Genomic DNA, 14538 nt, shown 5'->3' on the forward strand with positions numbered 1-14538 from the left:
TATTTGCATTATTTTGGGTCCGGATTATACGACCTCTACGTGGGCTGCGTAATCACTGTACTGTGTACGTACAGCACACACTCTACACACATGAACAGGCAGACTTAACACATTTCCTGCTCCGTTTTGATAGCCTATTGTTGTAGTTCATACATTGGCGTTCATAACTAGATTTAATGTTCTAAATCCCAGACTACGTTTCGAGGGCCATTCACAATCGTGATGCGGGCGGCATTTTACCCAGGTCTGGTAAAAACTATAAACCTTGAGATCTCGCGACTCAGAACGTTGTGACTTGGTTACAACCCTGCGGCAGCCCCTCACATCAAACAAGCACGAAAAAAGGTAAAAATGTATTGAATCGAAAAAAATTGGAACAACAAGAAAGCGAAAACACTAAAAATCCACAAAGAACGGATGGTTAAGCGCGTCTTTGGCCGTGATTCTCGTGAGCGGGTCAACGTCCAACAGCCGACCGAGTAGGTGATACGCGGAATCGGGAATCTCCTCAGTAGGATACCTATGCGAGTACAGCTGCGAGACGGCGGGTTTGCGAGTTGGCTTTGAGCTCTGCGGGTTGGAGACGTCCGATTGGTCGCGCTGCGCCGCGGTGGCAACGGCAGGTTTTACAAAACCTGTGCGAGAGAGAGTATCTTTATTTGTCACCCGTACAAATCAATAACACAAATAAAAATGGAATTTGGTTATTGAATTGAGGTATATGAAATTCTGATAAGCATAGGCGCCGAGTTCCAAGGTGGCGCAGTCACCCCATGAAACATTTATGGCAGCCACCCCATACAATAAGATTAAGCGCAAAAAATAACTTTTTGTCAGGTTGTCTTCAAAACACTGCAAGCCAAATTTGGCTGAATTCCTACCACCAGAAGACGACACAATTGAAATTTATTGATTTTTTTCACATTTTACTGTGAAACCTTGTGAAATTGTCGAGTTGTCGATGCGACACAAATTTGACGCAATTCCAAGCCATAGAAGCAAAGTTATTTGAGTTTTTCATTCATAATTCAGGGTTTTACCACCGTCAACGCTATTCTTGCAAATTGAAAACTTTCAGCTGCAATAATTTCGCTTCTACAGGTTGGAATTAAGAATTTTTTTATATTATTTCTTGATATTAATTTCCGAAATTTCAATTGGCTCTGCGTTGTCTGTTACTGGTTTGAATCGAGCCAAATCTGGTATGGTCGAAAAATACCAAATATACTTCAATGTGACATAGAACTGGCGATATAGTCCTTGTTATCGCATATAAGGTACATATCTGAAGTTTCCAATCATGCATACTGTTGCGATATCAGCGTGACCAACATAATTACGAAAATCGCCCAGACCGTGGCAAAAAGCGTGCCGTCTCTAACATTCAGAACACCGGTAAAGTCGCGACACACGCAGAGTTTATTCACCTTCATTTCTGGACTGCTTGACCGCCTCCAGCCTGAAATGTTCGACGACAGATCGGAGGTCGTGTCCCGTGCAATAGTATGGAGCAGATAGTTTTTTCCCTAAAGAGCAAAGAAGGTTATCAGCCTAAACGCCGACATGAATTTTTGCTGAGGTATGCTTCCGTCCTTGCAACTCGACGTCGCACGTCACTGAAATGCGTAATGGCATGGTACTACAAATAGTTTTCATCCAACCAAAATACAGACGGCAATGATGGTGGTACAGAACATATGCATTATGCACACACAGTATTCGGTATCGCATAGGAATGATCGATACGACAGTGAAGGTCAACTAGTCCGATCCCACCAGGATCAAACAGGTACACTTGACTCTATACAGTTTGGCTGTAAAAAATATTACTTTCAAAAATGAAAATAAAAAAGAAAAAGTAAACCATGGTAGCAAATGATCAATGAAGCAATGTCTGGGCAAGGTAGGACAACAGTGTTAATATAACGACAAGAGGTCATTAAGTAGGTCTTTTTTTAACCTATTATAAGGCAATTCATGGATATGTTGTGGTACCGTAATTCATTCCGTTACCACCGTAACACAAGGAATGGTAAAAGTGATATAGATAATTCGAGTAGTGTGATTTTAAAGAAAAATGTCGATAATCCAATTCAAATCAAATTTGGAAAAGGTTTCTATGATCTAATTTTAACAGACTCTACTTTTCTAGTTTCCTGAACGAGGTACAGTAGAACATTTGGACATTTGCCATTCTCATGCTTACGAGACTGATCTCTGATTTGATAAGAACTGTAATTCTTCCTAATTTGGAATTCTAATCACTCTCCAAGTCTTTGAGAATTCAGCAATTCTAATTTTAATCTAATGTGGAAAGGCTGAAAATTTTGTAGCTGTACTGTGTTGGAGTCACGAAAATATACGAAGAAAAGCGTGCAGCACACAGCTTGCCACTCACCGCAAGTCCGAGCCACCTGTTTCAGCTTGTCGGTGCCGAATAGCGCCACCAACTGCGCGAGGGATTCCAGATCGTCCACGGGTTTGAAGAAGGGATAACGGCCGGACAGCATCGAGAGAAACATGACGCCGACCGACCAGACGTCGATAGCTGAAAATGGAGAAGACGCGTCTTACATTGCTGAGCTGCGAATCAACACATCTGTGGATTGGCATATCAAGATTCGGTGCCGTTCGAATAATATTGCGCAGAGTACTGGTGACGTTAAGGATGGGCATAAGAAATTGAACACTTGAATCAGAATCGTGTATTGATACTTGATGGCAATGATTTGAGTAAAACATTGCGAACCAGCTTTTTTAAATACCAAATTTATATTGCCCTTGTTGCTAAGAATTATAGTTTCGACAATTTCTTCACACCACAGTATCAATATCAATAAGCGTCAGATTATATTTTCATCTGCCCAACACACTCACGTAATGTACAATGGGATATACATGACACAATGCGCTGTAATGAACAGATAGCAGGATAACATCAGCATGTAGCAAAGATAAGCCTGCTTTCAGAACTTTTAACCCCCTGCGTATAGTAGTGACCGTTATGGCCTACGTCGTAATATGGCCGATCTACCGAATTCTTTACCCGACAAAGTCAAAATTCAGTGCGGCATACTGTCCTCGCAATTTTATGAAAACAGGTGAAACCAGTTTTTTGTTTTATGCGTCATGAGAGGTGATTTATGGGCAGTATTAACTGGCTGACACTGGCAAGTAGCCTATTCCCGAAAAATTTTGCTTCACTTTTCAAAACTGTAAAACACGACCTTGGTGGGATGCGAAACCAACTAGTATAATATCATTGGACTCAGAATTTCAACGCATAACCAACTACGCCATGAAGCTGGACGAGAGCAGGGCGACCGAGAATGTATATAATCATGAAGACGAGATAACCTTGTTGTAAAAATGTACATGTCTTGGTCAATTCCTTGTGGTCGACAGCGTCTAGCTTACCAAGTGCGAATTAGTACGTGCTATTCACTGCGACAGAGATACCTTCTTTCAAACAAACCATGAGTGACCGCTTTTGCTCAACTAATTCGATCGATACTATCAATACATGGTAGACCGTTTCACCATAAACACCCAGTCTGAGAGGGTCAGACTGCGTATTTATTAGGGATGGTGTGAACCTCTGAAAGGTTCAGGTTCGTGTGAACGCGAACCTTTTTGAAAGGTTCTGTGTGAACGCGAACGTGAACCTCGTGACGTCATGTGACGCCATATTGCTAATTTCAACCCTATATTTCAATGAAGTGATAGCCTGTAGTAATGTACACAATACCTAGCGACGACTCGTGTCACATAATGCCACAATGCCGAAGTATGTATTGACGTTTTAAACGTCGCTAAATATATCAACTGAGGCAATCAAATGATATTATAATGCCATAAATTCAATAACTTCTGTCGCTTTGCCAACAATTTCGATGAGGACTTGCCAGGGAATACTAGCTTACGCCTAAACGGTCTTGGCCAGACCGGACAATATACACGGATATTGAGCAGAGTGCAAAACAGGTTTCTATACTTGCTACCGATATTACCCCATTAAGAAGTTATACAGCAGTAGCCAACACCCTAATTGCACGGATTTGCTTATTATGATGCAGTAAACATATGAAGTCAAGATTGAGCCGTACGCCTTCTAGATTTTTACATCATAAAACGATATCAATCTCACTGATTGGTTGAATGAGCATCATTCGCTGACTACATGTAGTGTATTCACAAACGGAAAGCTGGATTTTTCGAGCAAAATTTTGTAACAAGGCAAGTAAAATTTTTGAGATTGTCAAGGTGCATGCTCGAATTGCTCGTTTAGTGTTGATTGTTTTTGCTGCCAGTGCCATGCATAGAGTGGTTCGCAGTTGAAATGCAATAAATGTGAACCAAAGATGTTATAATGAAGTTAAAATTGTAATGTAAGAAAAATGTTCACAGTGCAGAACCTACCAAGGTTCTGTTGTGAACGCGAACCTCAAAATTTCCGAGGTTCACACACAGAACGCGAACGTGAACCTCACGTTCACACCATCCCTAGTATTTATACAGCTTACGTTACTGGGTGGACTAAAAATTGAAATAAACTGTGTCGTCAATTCAGCCCACATTTCGCACAATTCGTGGCCGGTTTTTGCCATATTAAGCTAAAAAGGAGGACAAATTACAAAAAGGGTGGACGTTTGAGCGAAAGGAGGACATTACTTGAAAAGGGGGGACGTATCGTAGGCCTAACCCTAGTATTGCAATACCAGAACGCGCTGTACTAGCTACTTGGGTTACCGAAATTCGGCACAAACGATCGATTTTTACCCACCTGTAGTCTGATGAGGGCATTGAATCAAGACCTCGGGAGCACGGAAACCGGACGTACCAGCTCGGGGAACCATCTTCTTACTGGAACATGAAGAGTCGTAATACAAAACATCGAAAGCGTTACTTCAAACTGCCTACTGCAAACAAGTAGTTGAAGGAAGCATATGCCTCGCACTTTGAAAATTTATGTCGACTTGATTGACTCGAGTTACCTCCATAATCCGAGTGACTTGGATCGTCTCGAGTCACTTCAACCAAGTCAAAAAGGGCAATGATTCAATATGACTTGCGAGTTGTGACTACCTCTAAAAATCGAGTGACTTGACTCGACTCAAACGTACAAAGACTCAAATGTCCCAAAACAATATCCAAATGGTATCTCACTTCGCCAAACAAATCCTACACTTTCCCTGCCGCAAATTCCCGTTTTCGTTCGAAGCCAGAGTCATCCCCTTCAACTTCCTCTTGATATCGGGAAAAACATCGCCCATCGTCCTCGTGGGCAGGTGCCCGCCAGTGGAACCGCCCCCCAACGGCGACGTCAGAGCGACCTCACTGCTGGCGCTGAGAGGAGATTGGACAGACCTGCCAGTCTTGAAGATAGGTGGTCGTAAAATGCCGAGACCCCGGCGCGGCTGCGTCGGAGGACGCGGGGTCCCGGAGTAGTTGATGTTCCGCGCACCCTCCGGGCTCACGAGGCCTGCGTCTGTCCCGGTTAGTTTCCGATCTGCAATCGGCCACAAGAATAAAATGTTAAATAATTTCAGTGTAATATATTAAGGAAGAAGACTGTTCTAACACTAGGGCTGTTCAAAAAAACTTTTTTACCTGAATCTTGCTGGCTAGGTGATTAAATCTTTGGGTTGCCTTAAAACGACGCAGAAGCTGAGTTATTTGAGTTTTTCTTTGAAAATTCTGGGATTATCCTTGGTCGGCGGGTAATCGTCGTAAAACTCAAATAACTCCGCTTCTGCGGGTTGGAATTGAGTCAAATTTGTTTTGCATTGTTTTTGAAGACAGCGCAACAATTTCATGGGGTTGGCAGAAAAATTTGAATTTTTTTTTTGCATTTTTGGGTAAATTCAAATTTTTCAAACTGTACGAAATCCGCGATTACCGTTTGGAATGAATTCAAAATTTACTCTCAACCCCATGAAATTGCGATCAAAAATTGTGAAGCATCGTTCTTTTGGACATCGTAACAATTTCATGGGGTCGGCAGTGAATTTGCAAAAAAAAATTCAAAATTATTTTATAATATATTCAAAATTTTTAAACTCGTGTTCGTTCAAACGCTCGCTGTCGGGTTGGGCAAAATCGAGTTTGAGAAAAAAGTTATGAAGTAAAACAAATAACATAAATTAAACAAATTGATGAATAGGTGGCCGGCAGTGTTACACTTGAATATCGCTTCCAGGATTGCATTGATTGCTGAATAATTTATTAACTCAAAGACTTTGTGTGTCCCTTATCAAGAAATTGAATTGAATAAATATATTAAATAATTATATTATCAAAATCAATACATACAATGTCACTGGCAACATTAAACTTGTATATTGATTTCTAGATTACATTCATTGCGATACTGCACAATTTATCAACTTGAAGACTTTTGTGTGCTCCTTATAAAGGAAAAAATGACTAAAATAAATGAATAACTATTGCTAGACCGTTCGCTCACATTTAACCGGCGTTCCCGAATCTGCCTCCGCGTCTGACGCACAATCTTGCAGACGCTTTCTTGACTCGACGTTTTTTTTGGTGATCGCCATGGCGACCATCAGAGAATTTCTGTTGTGCACGGATCTCGTGGAGAGACCTTTGGGATTTGCGGCGATGTTGCCGGCGGACGGGGAGCGCGTTGCGGTCTTTGGCTGCGAGGGGGCTGACGGCTTTTGCGAGGGCAGGTAGTAGTGAGCGTTTTGCGCCAGGCCAAAGTCGATCAGAGCGCATCTGCGGAAAAAATTCTTTCGCGTTTTGATCTTTGCATTGAATCGGTCAAAATACTGAAAAATTTACGACGGGTGCACAGCTAAAAGCAGGGGTGGGCAGTTATTTTACCCGGCGGGCTAAATGTGAAGCAGAATATACGTTAGCGGACCGAGACAAAAGTTTAGATTACGTTCTGCATCGTGCAGTTTTATTTCTAAGTTGTTCAGTGAATTCCATTGTTTACACACGTTGTATAGATGTGTTAATATTAAGCTGCCTAGCTAGCTCTATGCGGTTTGGTAAAATAGCATTACTGTTTTGTCAGCTTTGTTAGCAGGTCCGCTCGGCCGAGCAAATGCATTCGCCGCATGATTTTTCTCATACCGCCGACTCAAATTATATTCCTTAAACACGGAGACCTGCTCGGTACCGGCCATAAAGTAGAAAACCAGTTCACGTCTGACTTCACTAAACAAATGTTTAGTGCTGCAAATCTTGTTGAAATGTCCGCCTTCAGCAAAATATTCAATTGCCGTGTAAGTAAGTATTTGGAAACGTAAGACGCAACAGTTTAAATCACAGACCTGACAACAAAGGAGATTTGAATTGTTACGGCATAATTTGCTATATTGGCTTTCTTTCGCACCTGGATGACTTACACGACGTGCGTAGGTCAAGTAGCCTAACCACGGTACATAAATAAGCTAGGCTTCAAATTAACGCATTTCCGGATCACATTATACAGTTGTTTTTGTCCACACACTACCATTAATGGATTTATGGCCTAAATTCCAAGGAACTTTTCGCTAGACGCTCAGAATCGAGTCGCGGCCCGCATTTGGCCGTGCAATGCCCGGGTTTGGCGAAAACTCTGTTTTTTTTATTATCTGAATTTAACGTGGGGACAGGATTTGAATGGCATCGAACAAGCACACTGGTATCGATCCGAATATGCTTACCGCTTTGTATCGCTGTCATACAGAAAGTTGCTGGGCTTTACGTCGCGATGTATGACGTTGAACTTGTGGACGCGCCGCAGCGCCAGCAGAAGATTTTTCATGTATTCGCGGACTTCGTTGAATGAAAGGTTCTTGATTAACACCTAGAGAGCAAGATATGAAGTTGGAAAGTATGCCCCGCTGTAGGACCTAAAACTTGAGTACTCTTGAGATGGACATTTTTGGCGAACTTAAAGAAAATTTACTACCGTAATTCAAAAACAACAAAATAATTATATCAAGTACACTAACTGGTTCATCAACGACTGATTTTAAAGGAAGATTGCCTCAGCTATGTAGGCACAACATCCCAAGTCTGGTGTTAGCAAGTAGCCAGGCTAGCATTATGAATCACGGGCAAATCATATTCATGAAAAAGCAAACTAATCAACATAAAGTCTACAGTCCAAGTCAAATTAAACAGGCAAACTCACATGGAAACGGTCGTGTTTGTAATAAGGCATGACCAGAACATGTTCGGAGCCGTTGTTGATAATACGTTCAAGTCCGACAACATTGTTGCATCGCCTAAAAATGAAATACATCTCTATAATTCATGACTATTATTCTCAACATACGAACTAGAATAGCCTACTTGATTAAAAACTCTTTTCACGATAGAGCAGAAACGTCATTTCATTAAAAAATACGTACTTTCATGAGGCAACTAATTCAAAACAAATACCGCTGTCACCAGATGTATAAAATTAGACATTCCCGGTAAATGCCGAGTCTGCAAACTCTAATTTTTGGGGTAGCAAACTGAACCATAATTGCAATTTGGAACTCTATTGAGATGCAACTCATAGACTCGGTAGCAGAATCGCATCGAAATCTGTTATATCTCTCAGTCCTGGAGATGATGCCATGAAAAATCATTCCGTAACGCAAAGGTTGATAACCGTTTGTATGCTCATTACAAAATCATTAATGAAAATGGTACCGGTACTATTCGTACTAACCCTATCTCGCGCAAGCACTTTGTTTCAAAGAGAATTCTCTTCGCACTCGTAGACGACGAATAGATGTGCTTCAATGCGTAATTTCTCTTCGTCTCCTCGACATCAAGATGGTTGGAGGTGGCAAGAAAAACACTGCTGAAGGTACCTATAAAAATAAGCTCGATCGTTTAGAAATAGTCGTTGTAGTGGTGATATAATCCACCAAAGTACTAATACAAGCTGCCTGTCAAAGGATCCAGAAAATTACTTGGAGAAAATGAATTACAAAAGGCTTAAAATGGCTTTGGTGAGATGTAATATCATACTAACTGGACTACAAGGTAAGGTACATAACAACAATTTTAAATAGGCTCTGCTATTCATTGAAACTTGTTTTGTGTGGCAGCAGTTATAGCGGGTAGTTCGTAAATAGAGATTACTAACCATATCCTATCCTTCGCTTGACAGTGAAGAGTTTTTCGATTTCCGGAACCCGAGCAAGCATCTCTTTCACAGTTCCAGGATTACTTGCATCTAAAAGATTTCTCTTATCATTATTCTGCAATCGGATTATAGAATTTCCCTTCATGGTATAGCCGTTGATATTTAGAATGACGTGAATATACACAACTTGTACCAAATAACGAGAAAAGATAAGTTATAGACTGCAGGAACATTGGGCATCAAAACAGAGATTGCAGGTCGCAAATCAATCGAGATATTCCTAGTAGAAATTTTCTGTTACAACATACCTCTGTAAAGTTTGTCGATTTTGGTTTCTGAAGTTTGAAGGCTGTGTTTTGACTCGTCTATGTTTGTTCTGTTTCGCAGCGCCATCCGACCATGCCTACAGCGGCTTGGTGTTCCTGGAGAATAGAATATAATAACATGATAGAATTCATACTGTCCAACAGGTGGGGATAATTGATGTAATGGGAGCATCAATTTCTGTGGTTGCTATATAGGCTACAGCAAGCAGATGGGCGATGGGTCTATATTGCTCAAGTCATATCCAGTTATTCATACGGTATTCTGGGCTTATAAACTGTCATCAATGGAGACTCTCAATTGACTAATTGGATAATTATTTAAATAACATCTACGATATAGATATAGGTAGAAGCCATACCGTCGTGAGAAGTATCTGCTGCCCGCAAAACTTTCAAAACATCCATGCATTTCAAGGAAGTGGGTTTGTCCTGATTCGTCTGATTGCATGAAGATAGTCTGATCTTTTTGGCATAGTTATCACAATTGCTGAGTTGTTCCGCAAGGTTAGAAATGGATGTCATCCTCATCAATAGGTACAAATAAAATTTATTTAAAATTATACTGTCAATGATATTATCATTCAGAATTATAGAGGACGAAGAATTTGATGTTGAAGAAGACATTTCATTTTATCCAACGCAATATAGTGAAAATAATAAACCTAGTCACGTTACTCTCACGGCACACTCTAAGATTACTCATATTATTTAAAGTATATAGCTCACTAATCTGAAAACAACTAAACGCCGGCGCTATATGCCACAATATAGTGGCAATGTACTGAACAAGTGCCAAGAGACCATGTCACTGGAACCTACATATTCATAACTGAAACGGTGCTGTTTTGCTATGATGATCGTATTCTTCAGAAAAACTGCTTTCGAATAGATTCAGTCGGTGAAGAACATCAACTACGGGGGCCAGCTGGTCAATGCAGAAATTTAAATTTGGTGCCGTTGGAGACTCAACATAAACAAACCAACAAAATAATCATCTTTAAAGGAACACTGCCCTCTCGTAGATGAAACGCTTGGTTGAGCAGTGCTATCCAAAAGGTGATGAAGGCAGTGAAAGATTCGTACTATAAAAAATAATGGACTGTTCTGTATTTTATTTTAATTTTAATGTCATCTGAGACGCCTCACACGGGAACTCACACAGCGCGAAACTAGTAGATTACGCAGAGCATAAACAAACAGTTTTTTGTATTGATACGGTTGAGTGCGGTTTGAAACCCGGTTGTCAAGGCCAAGTTTCGTATCTCTATTTCCCAGAATCCGCCGGAAGTACTGGTAAGCTAACTCTGGACTGACCGAATTTCTAACAGCCTGCATTCTATTCTTTTTACGTTGTGTAGTATAACGAATATGAGAGTATGTTCCGGTTATGTTTATCTTCGTTAGACCAACGAAGTCCGATGTGTTTGTGAAAATATTACAAAGAAATGCGTTGCTACACCGTTGTAAGCCAAGTGCGAATTGTTACCTTAGATCAGTAAAACACCACGTAGAGCGCCGCGCAATCAATTTCGATATACAGAACTCAATGTAAAAGAATTTTTACTTGACCCCCATATATGTCCGTGAATACTGTGACCATTTCATACGGTATCGGGTTTTAGGCTTATGCCAAATGGGCCGAGCCTACTTCTATCCATCCTAAACCTTTTGCTGTTGTATCATATGCTGTATTTAGTGTAGCATAACGTTGTCTCGGTCGGCTTGAACACATACCGCAGGAATATGGACGCCACGTGCTTTAATTGCATGTACACAATTTCCCCAGTGGTATAGTGATCCAATAATCTCGTAAGGATTTACAAGGTGCTGCCGTTAGGTAAATTAGAATTATTATGTATTAGTTACCTTGTTTGCAATTGTACACTCTAGCACAGCGATGTTAAGCGCGCCTTACAATAATGAGGCTCGCGCTGTGGTTAACCGCATAATCAATTGCTGCTTGTGATAATTGTTAAGACTTCGCGCGACGGCCCTGCGTTCATTCGACGGAGTTTGAAGATTTCACCATCTCTGTTGTCTAGCCATCATATGCTACTGCAGAAGCTCAGGCGAAGTTTGCGATGTCTATCTTGATGTCGAGTAAATCGGATTCCTAGTTGTTGAGTAAGAGTTTATTGTTGATGATTTTGTCCTGTCAAAAACGTCATGAGATTGCGATATAATGAAATAGGGGAAGGTGTCGAAACGACGTGGCGTGGTCTTTAAAATCAGGCGCCAGCCTAGGCCTATACGATGTCAAATGGAGGCATGCATGCTGACTGAAAGAGCAATCAGATGGCGAGGTCGATATATCAAGTGGTGGTCCGGTAATCTCGTATTGATCCAGTTGAATCTGCTTGTATTTTGGCCTGAATGTGGACGACATGCTCCATGACTGTCGCATTGCCATCGAAAGATCGTTCCACAGTCGTGGTCCGGCGTACTTGATGGAGTTATGCGTCGAAAGGTTGAGCCAATATGCCAGATCTCGTGAATATACGTTGTGATTATTGAATAATAATGCGCATTACTGTTTATATCCCCAGGTAATTTTAGACTAACATTAGAACTTCGCCGCCATGGACAGCTCGTCCACCTCGCACGTCAGCGAGGCCACCGCTAGCACAAATTCGCCGGGCAATACCGCTATTGTAAAGTTCGTGTACGATAGGAAATTCCTGCTCCAATGCCGCGAGTCATTTCACTCTAGACGCGTGCCGTCGGATTTACCGGAGATACCCGGAGTCACGATCGGAACTACTATTCGTACCTCACCGCCACAGCAGCGATATGTGGGAGAGGATAAACGTCGCATGCAGCATGCTATGTCTGATACGCGGCCGTCGGTTTTCAGATTTGATGAGTATATTGCCCCGCCTGGGCCACCCATGCCTATACCCGAGTGGAACGGACCTAATGATAGCGGACCGTTAGCGCAATACCGACGTCGCCAATTTACTGGTAGCAGAAGTGATGATCAATACTCGCCACAAGAACCGATATTTTACCCTCCTCCTCCAATGCACAACGGCTTCCATGGCCCGAGAGGCATGCAAAATCCTGGACCAATAATACCACCCGATTCTCCTTTCCACCCACCGCCATTTCTTATGATGCACCCGCTACAAGGCCCGGCCGGATTTATCCCAGATCCAAATAGCTTGAACAACCAAATGAGCAAGCTTAGCTTATGGAGGAAATCTCATGTACGTAACGAGATACCGAACGTCCAGAGCTACGTGACAGCTAAAACGCCGCAACTAAACTCAAGCTGCTCACCGACTCCGGTTTATCCGGATCGCAATCGGAGATATTCTGTCCCGGAGTCAAGGACTCCAGCACCCATGTCAGCGCCTTACTGTGACCCACGCGTATCGCTAGCAGAGTTGGGATACCACACACATCATTCGATCAACACAGCTGTACCCGACGACCCGAGCATAATAGCCTATCAACCAGCACGCCAAATGGCCGGCGATTCTTGTCAGATGGTCTCGCCTTTGTCGATTTCATTCTAATTTCTCGCTGAGGGGTTGTTTTCGTTCTGCCGGTGCAATTTCACGAAGCCGTCGGCCTGGCGCAACGCTTATTGTGCATTCTTTTTTTGAGTTGAGAACGTGTTTATTTGACACTGTGTTTTTCGATATTTAAATCGCTATTGCTCGATGTGTAACGTGCTGTGATCTCCACCTAAGCCTTGTCGACTCTGGTATTTATCTAGCTTCGTAAATGTGCTTCGAAAGTGCGAAGTCCTTGAAGCAAAGTGCGGGTGAGATAGTGTGATTGAGCTAACGGCTACACATGTTTTGCGTCATTCATATGTTTTGATAATAAAACTTGGTAATGGCTGGTCTTAGCAGGTCGTGTGTATTGGCGGTTTCGTGTGTCGCGGGGTAGAGATGGCGTAGAATCGGGATTTTCAACACTACCTGGAAAGAATTCCGTGATGTTGTTCAAAAACAGGACTGGGTCCGGATCCGGTCAAGACTCTCGATTTCAGTATAGACAGGTGGTTCCCAACCTTGTTGTCTTCATTCTCCACTTCAGATTTATTCCGAGTCTTCATTTCACTACCCAAAACCATCGTCGTATTCCCTTTTAACTTGTGTCATTACAGAGCAGCTATTTGCTTGTTTGAGTACACAAGACACACAACCACACCAGTACGCAAGACTATCGCTTATAACTAGCGTTGGGACCCAGAGAAATTCCGATCCCAGGATCCCGAGATTTGAAGCAATCCCGATCCCGGGATTTGTAAACAGCATCTACCAAGGCTTACGTAGTGCCATATCTCGTATTTTGGTAGTAAAGGTAATGAATCTGTGTAACAAACTCGGCTTATTGTCGTAAACAATTCACAATTATGTGATATTAAAGCGAACTATGGCCTACCAATGGCCTACACAAACACTTCCGTTGTAGTCTACGGATCGTAGCAGTGTAACTGAGTATATCGGAGCGTTCAAACACGGTGCTGTGGAGGTGAAATACAGGCCGGAATAACAGCGAATTTCGAAGATGTCAGTGCGTAGAGAAAATCAGATGTGTGGCAAAAATTTTGTTTCGTAAATCTACAGAAAAAGCCAAATGCAACTTGTGTCAAGACGTTTTGAAATCTTCAGGGTTAGGGTACACATGATAGATAGTAATTAAATCATACATGACTCAATCTTAAACGTCAAAGCAAGATTAGCCAAAATGAAGATGAGGAAGATCGATTCCTTTTATAAATCGCATGAGCCCCGCCTCGATAAACTTCTTTGCCAGTTACCAGCTGTTGACTGGCTAACATTTAATCAAATTGCTCAAAGTGAGTGAATTCACCGTAACTTAAAGGATGACGGCTATGACTTGCCGAGATGCCGCAAATGGGTTCGGGACTTGGTCATCGGGCAAAGCCAAAAAATCCGCAAGTGTGTGGAAGAAGAGCTTATAGCGATGAAACGGAATAATGCACGTTATTCGATCACTTTGGACGTTTCAACTTTAACACTAAACAGGCTGCACATGTAGGCCTATTTAAACGCTATCATCCGATTGGCCTTCGATCGCTGGGTTCCGTTCGTATCCACGGGAGCATGTCTTTGCGTCAATATTACAAGGAATAAA

The 14538-nt window shown here is 42.0% G+C and overlaps 2 protein-coding genes across 3 annotated transcripts in view; one reads left to right on the plus strand and one right to left on the minus strand.

Annotated features, from left to right (window-relative positions):
• LOC145439663 (uncharacterized) overlaps positions 1 to 13282 on the plus strand; it is a 145539-nt gene extending 132257 nt beyond the window's left edge. The window contains exons 1-2 of one of the 2 annotated variants that reach the window (XM_080317191.1): positions 10672 to 10719; positions 11973 to 13282. In XM_080317191.1, the coding sequence (XP_080173317.1) occupies positions 12006 to 12944 (939 nt within the window). In that variant the 5' untranslated portion in view covers positions 10672 to 10719; positions 11973 to 12005 and the 3' untranslated portion in view covers positions 12945 to 13282. Of the gene's footprint in view, positions 1 to 10671; positions 10720 to 11972 lie in introns of those variants that run through there. The other variant, XM_080317192.1, reaches the window with a different exon arrangement.
• Positions 339 to 10021, minus strand: LOC145439650 (cell division cycle 7-related protein kinase-like). The gene is made up of 12 exons (XM_080317171.1): positions 9786 to 10021; positions 9409 to 9522; positions 9101 to 9190; positions 8678 to 8822; positions 8150 to 8243; positions 7677 to 7819; positions 6467 to 6738; positions 5167 to 5509; positions 4784 to 4863; positions 2399 to 2548; positions 1428 to 1526; positions 339 to 635 (listed from the first exon to the last, which is right to left on the minus strand). Exons 1-12 carry the CDS (start codon positions 9952 to 9954, stop codon positions 397 to 399), a joined length of 1938 nt encoding a protein of 645 aa, XP_080173297.1. The 5' UTR covers positions 9955 to 10021; the 3' UTR covers positions 339 to 396.
• Positions 13283 to 14538: the final 1256 nt, after the last annotated feature.

This window comes from Botryllus schlosseri, chromosome 5, assembly GCF_051294905.1.
Source record: "Botryllus schlosseri isolate E-star chromosome 5, Bs_hap1, whole genome shotgun sequence".
Taxonomy (NCBI): Eukaryota; Metazoa; Chordata; class Ascidiacea; order Stolidobranchia; family Styelidae; genus Botryllus; species Botryllus schlosseri.

What these genes read in the sequence shown, in the direction of transcription:
- LOC145439650 (XM_080317171.1), bottom strand. Translation starts at nt 9,954, where the DNA reads ATGAGGATGACATCCATTTCTAACCTTGCGGAACAACTCAGCAATTGT. An exon ending in AGCAGATACTTCTCACGACG is followed by an intron (nt 9,523 to 9,785) that starts GTATGGCTTCTA and finishes TCTATTCTCCAG; the next exon opens with GAACACCAAGCCGCTGTAGG. An exon ending in CAAGCAGTCCAGAAATGAAG is followed by an intron (nt 636 to 1,427) that starts GTGAATAAACTC and finishes TCTCTCGCACAG; the next exon opens with GTTTTGTAAAACCTGCCGTT.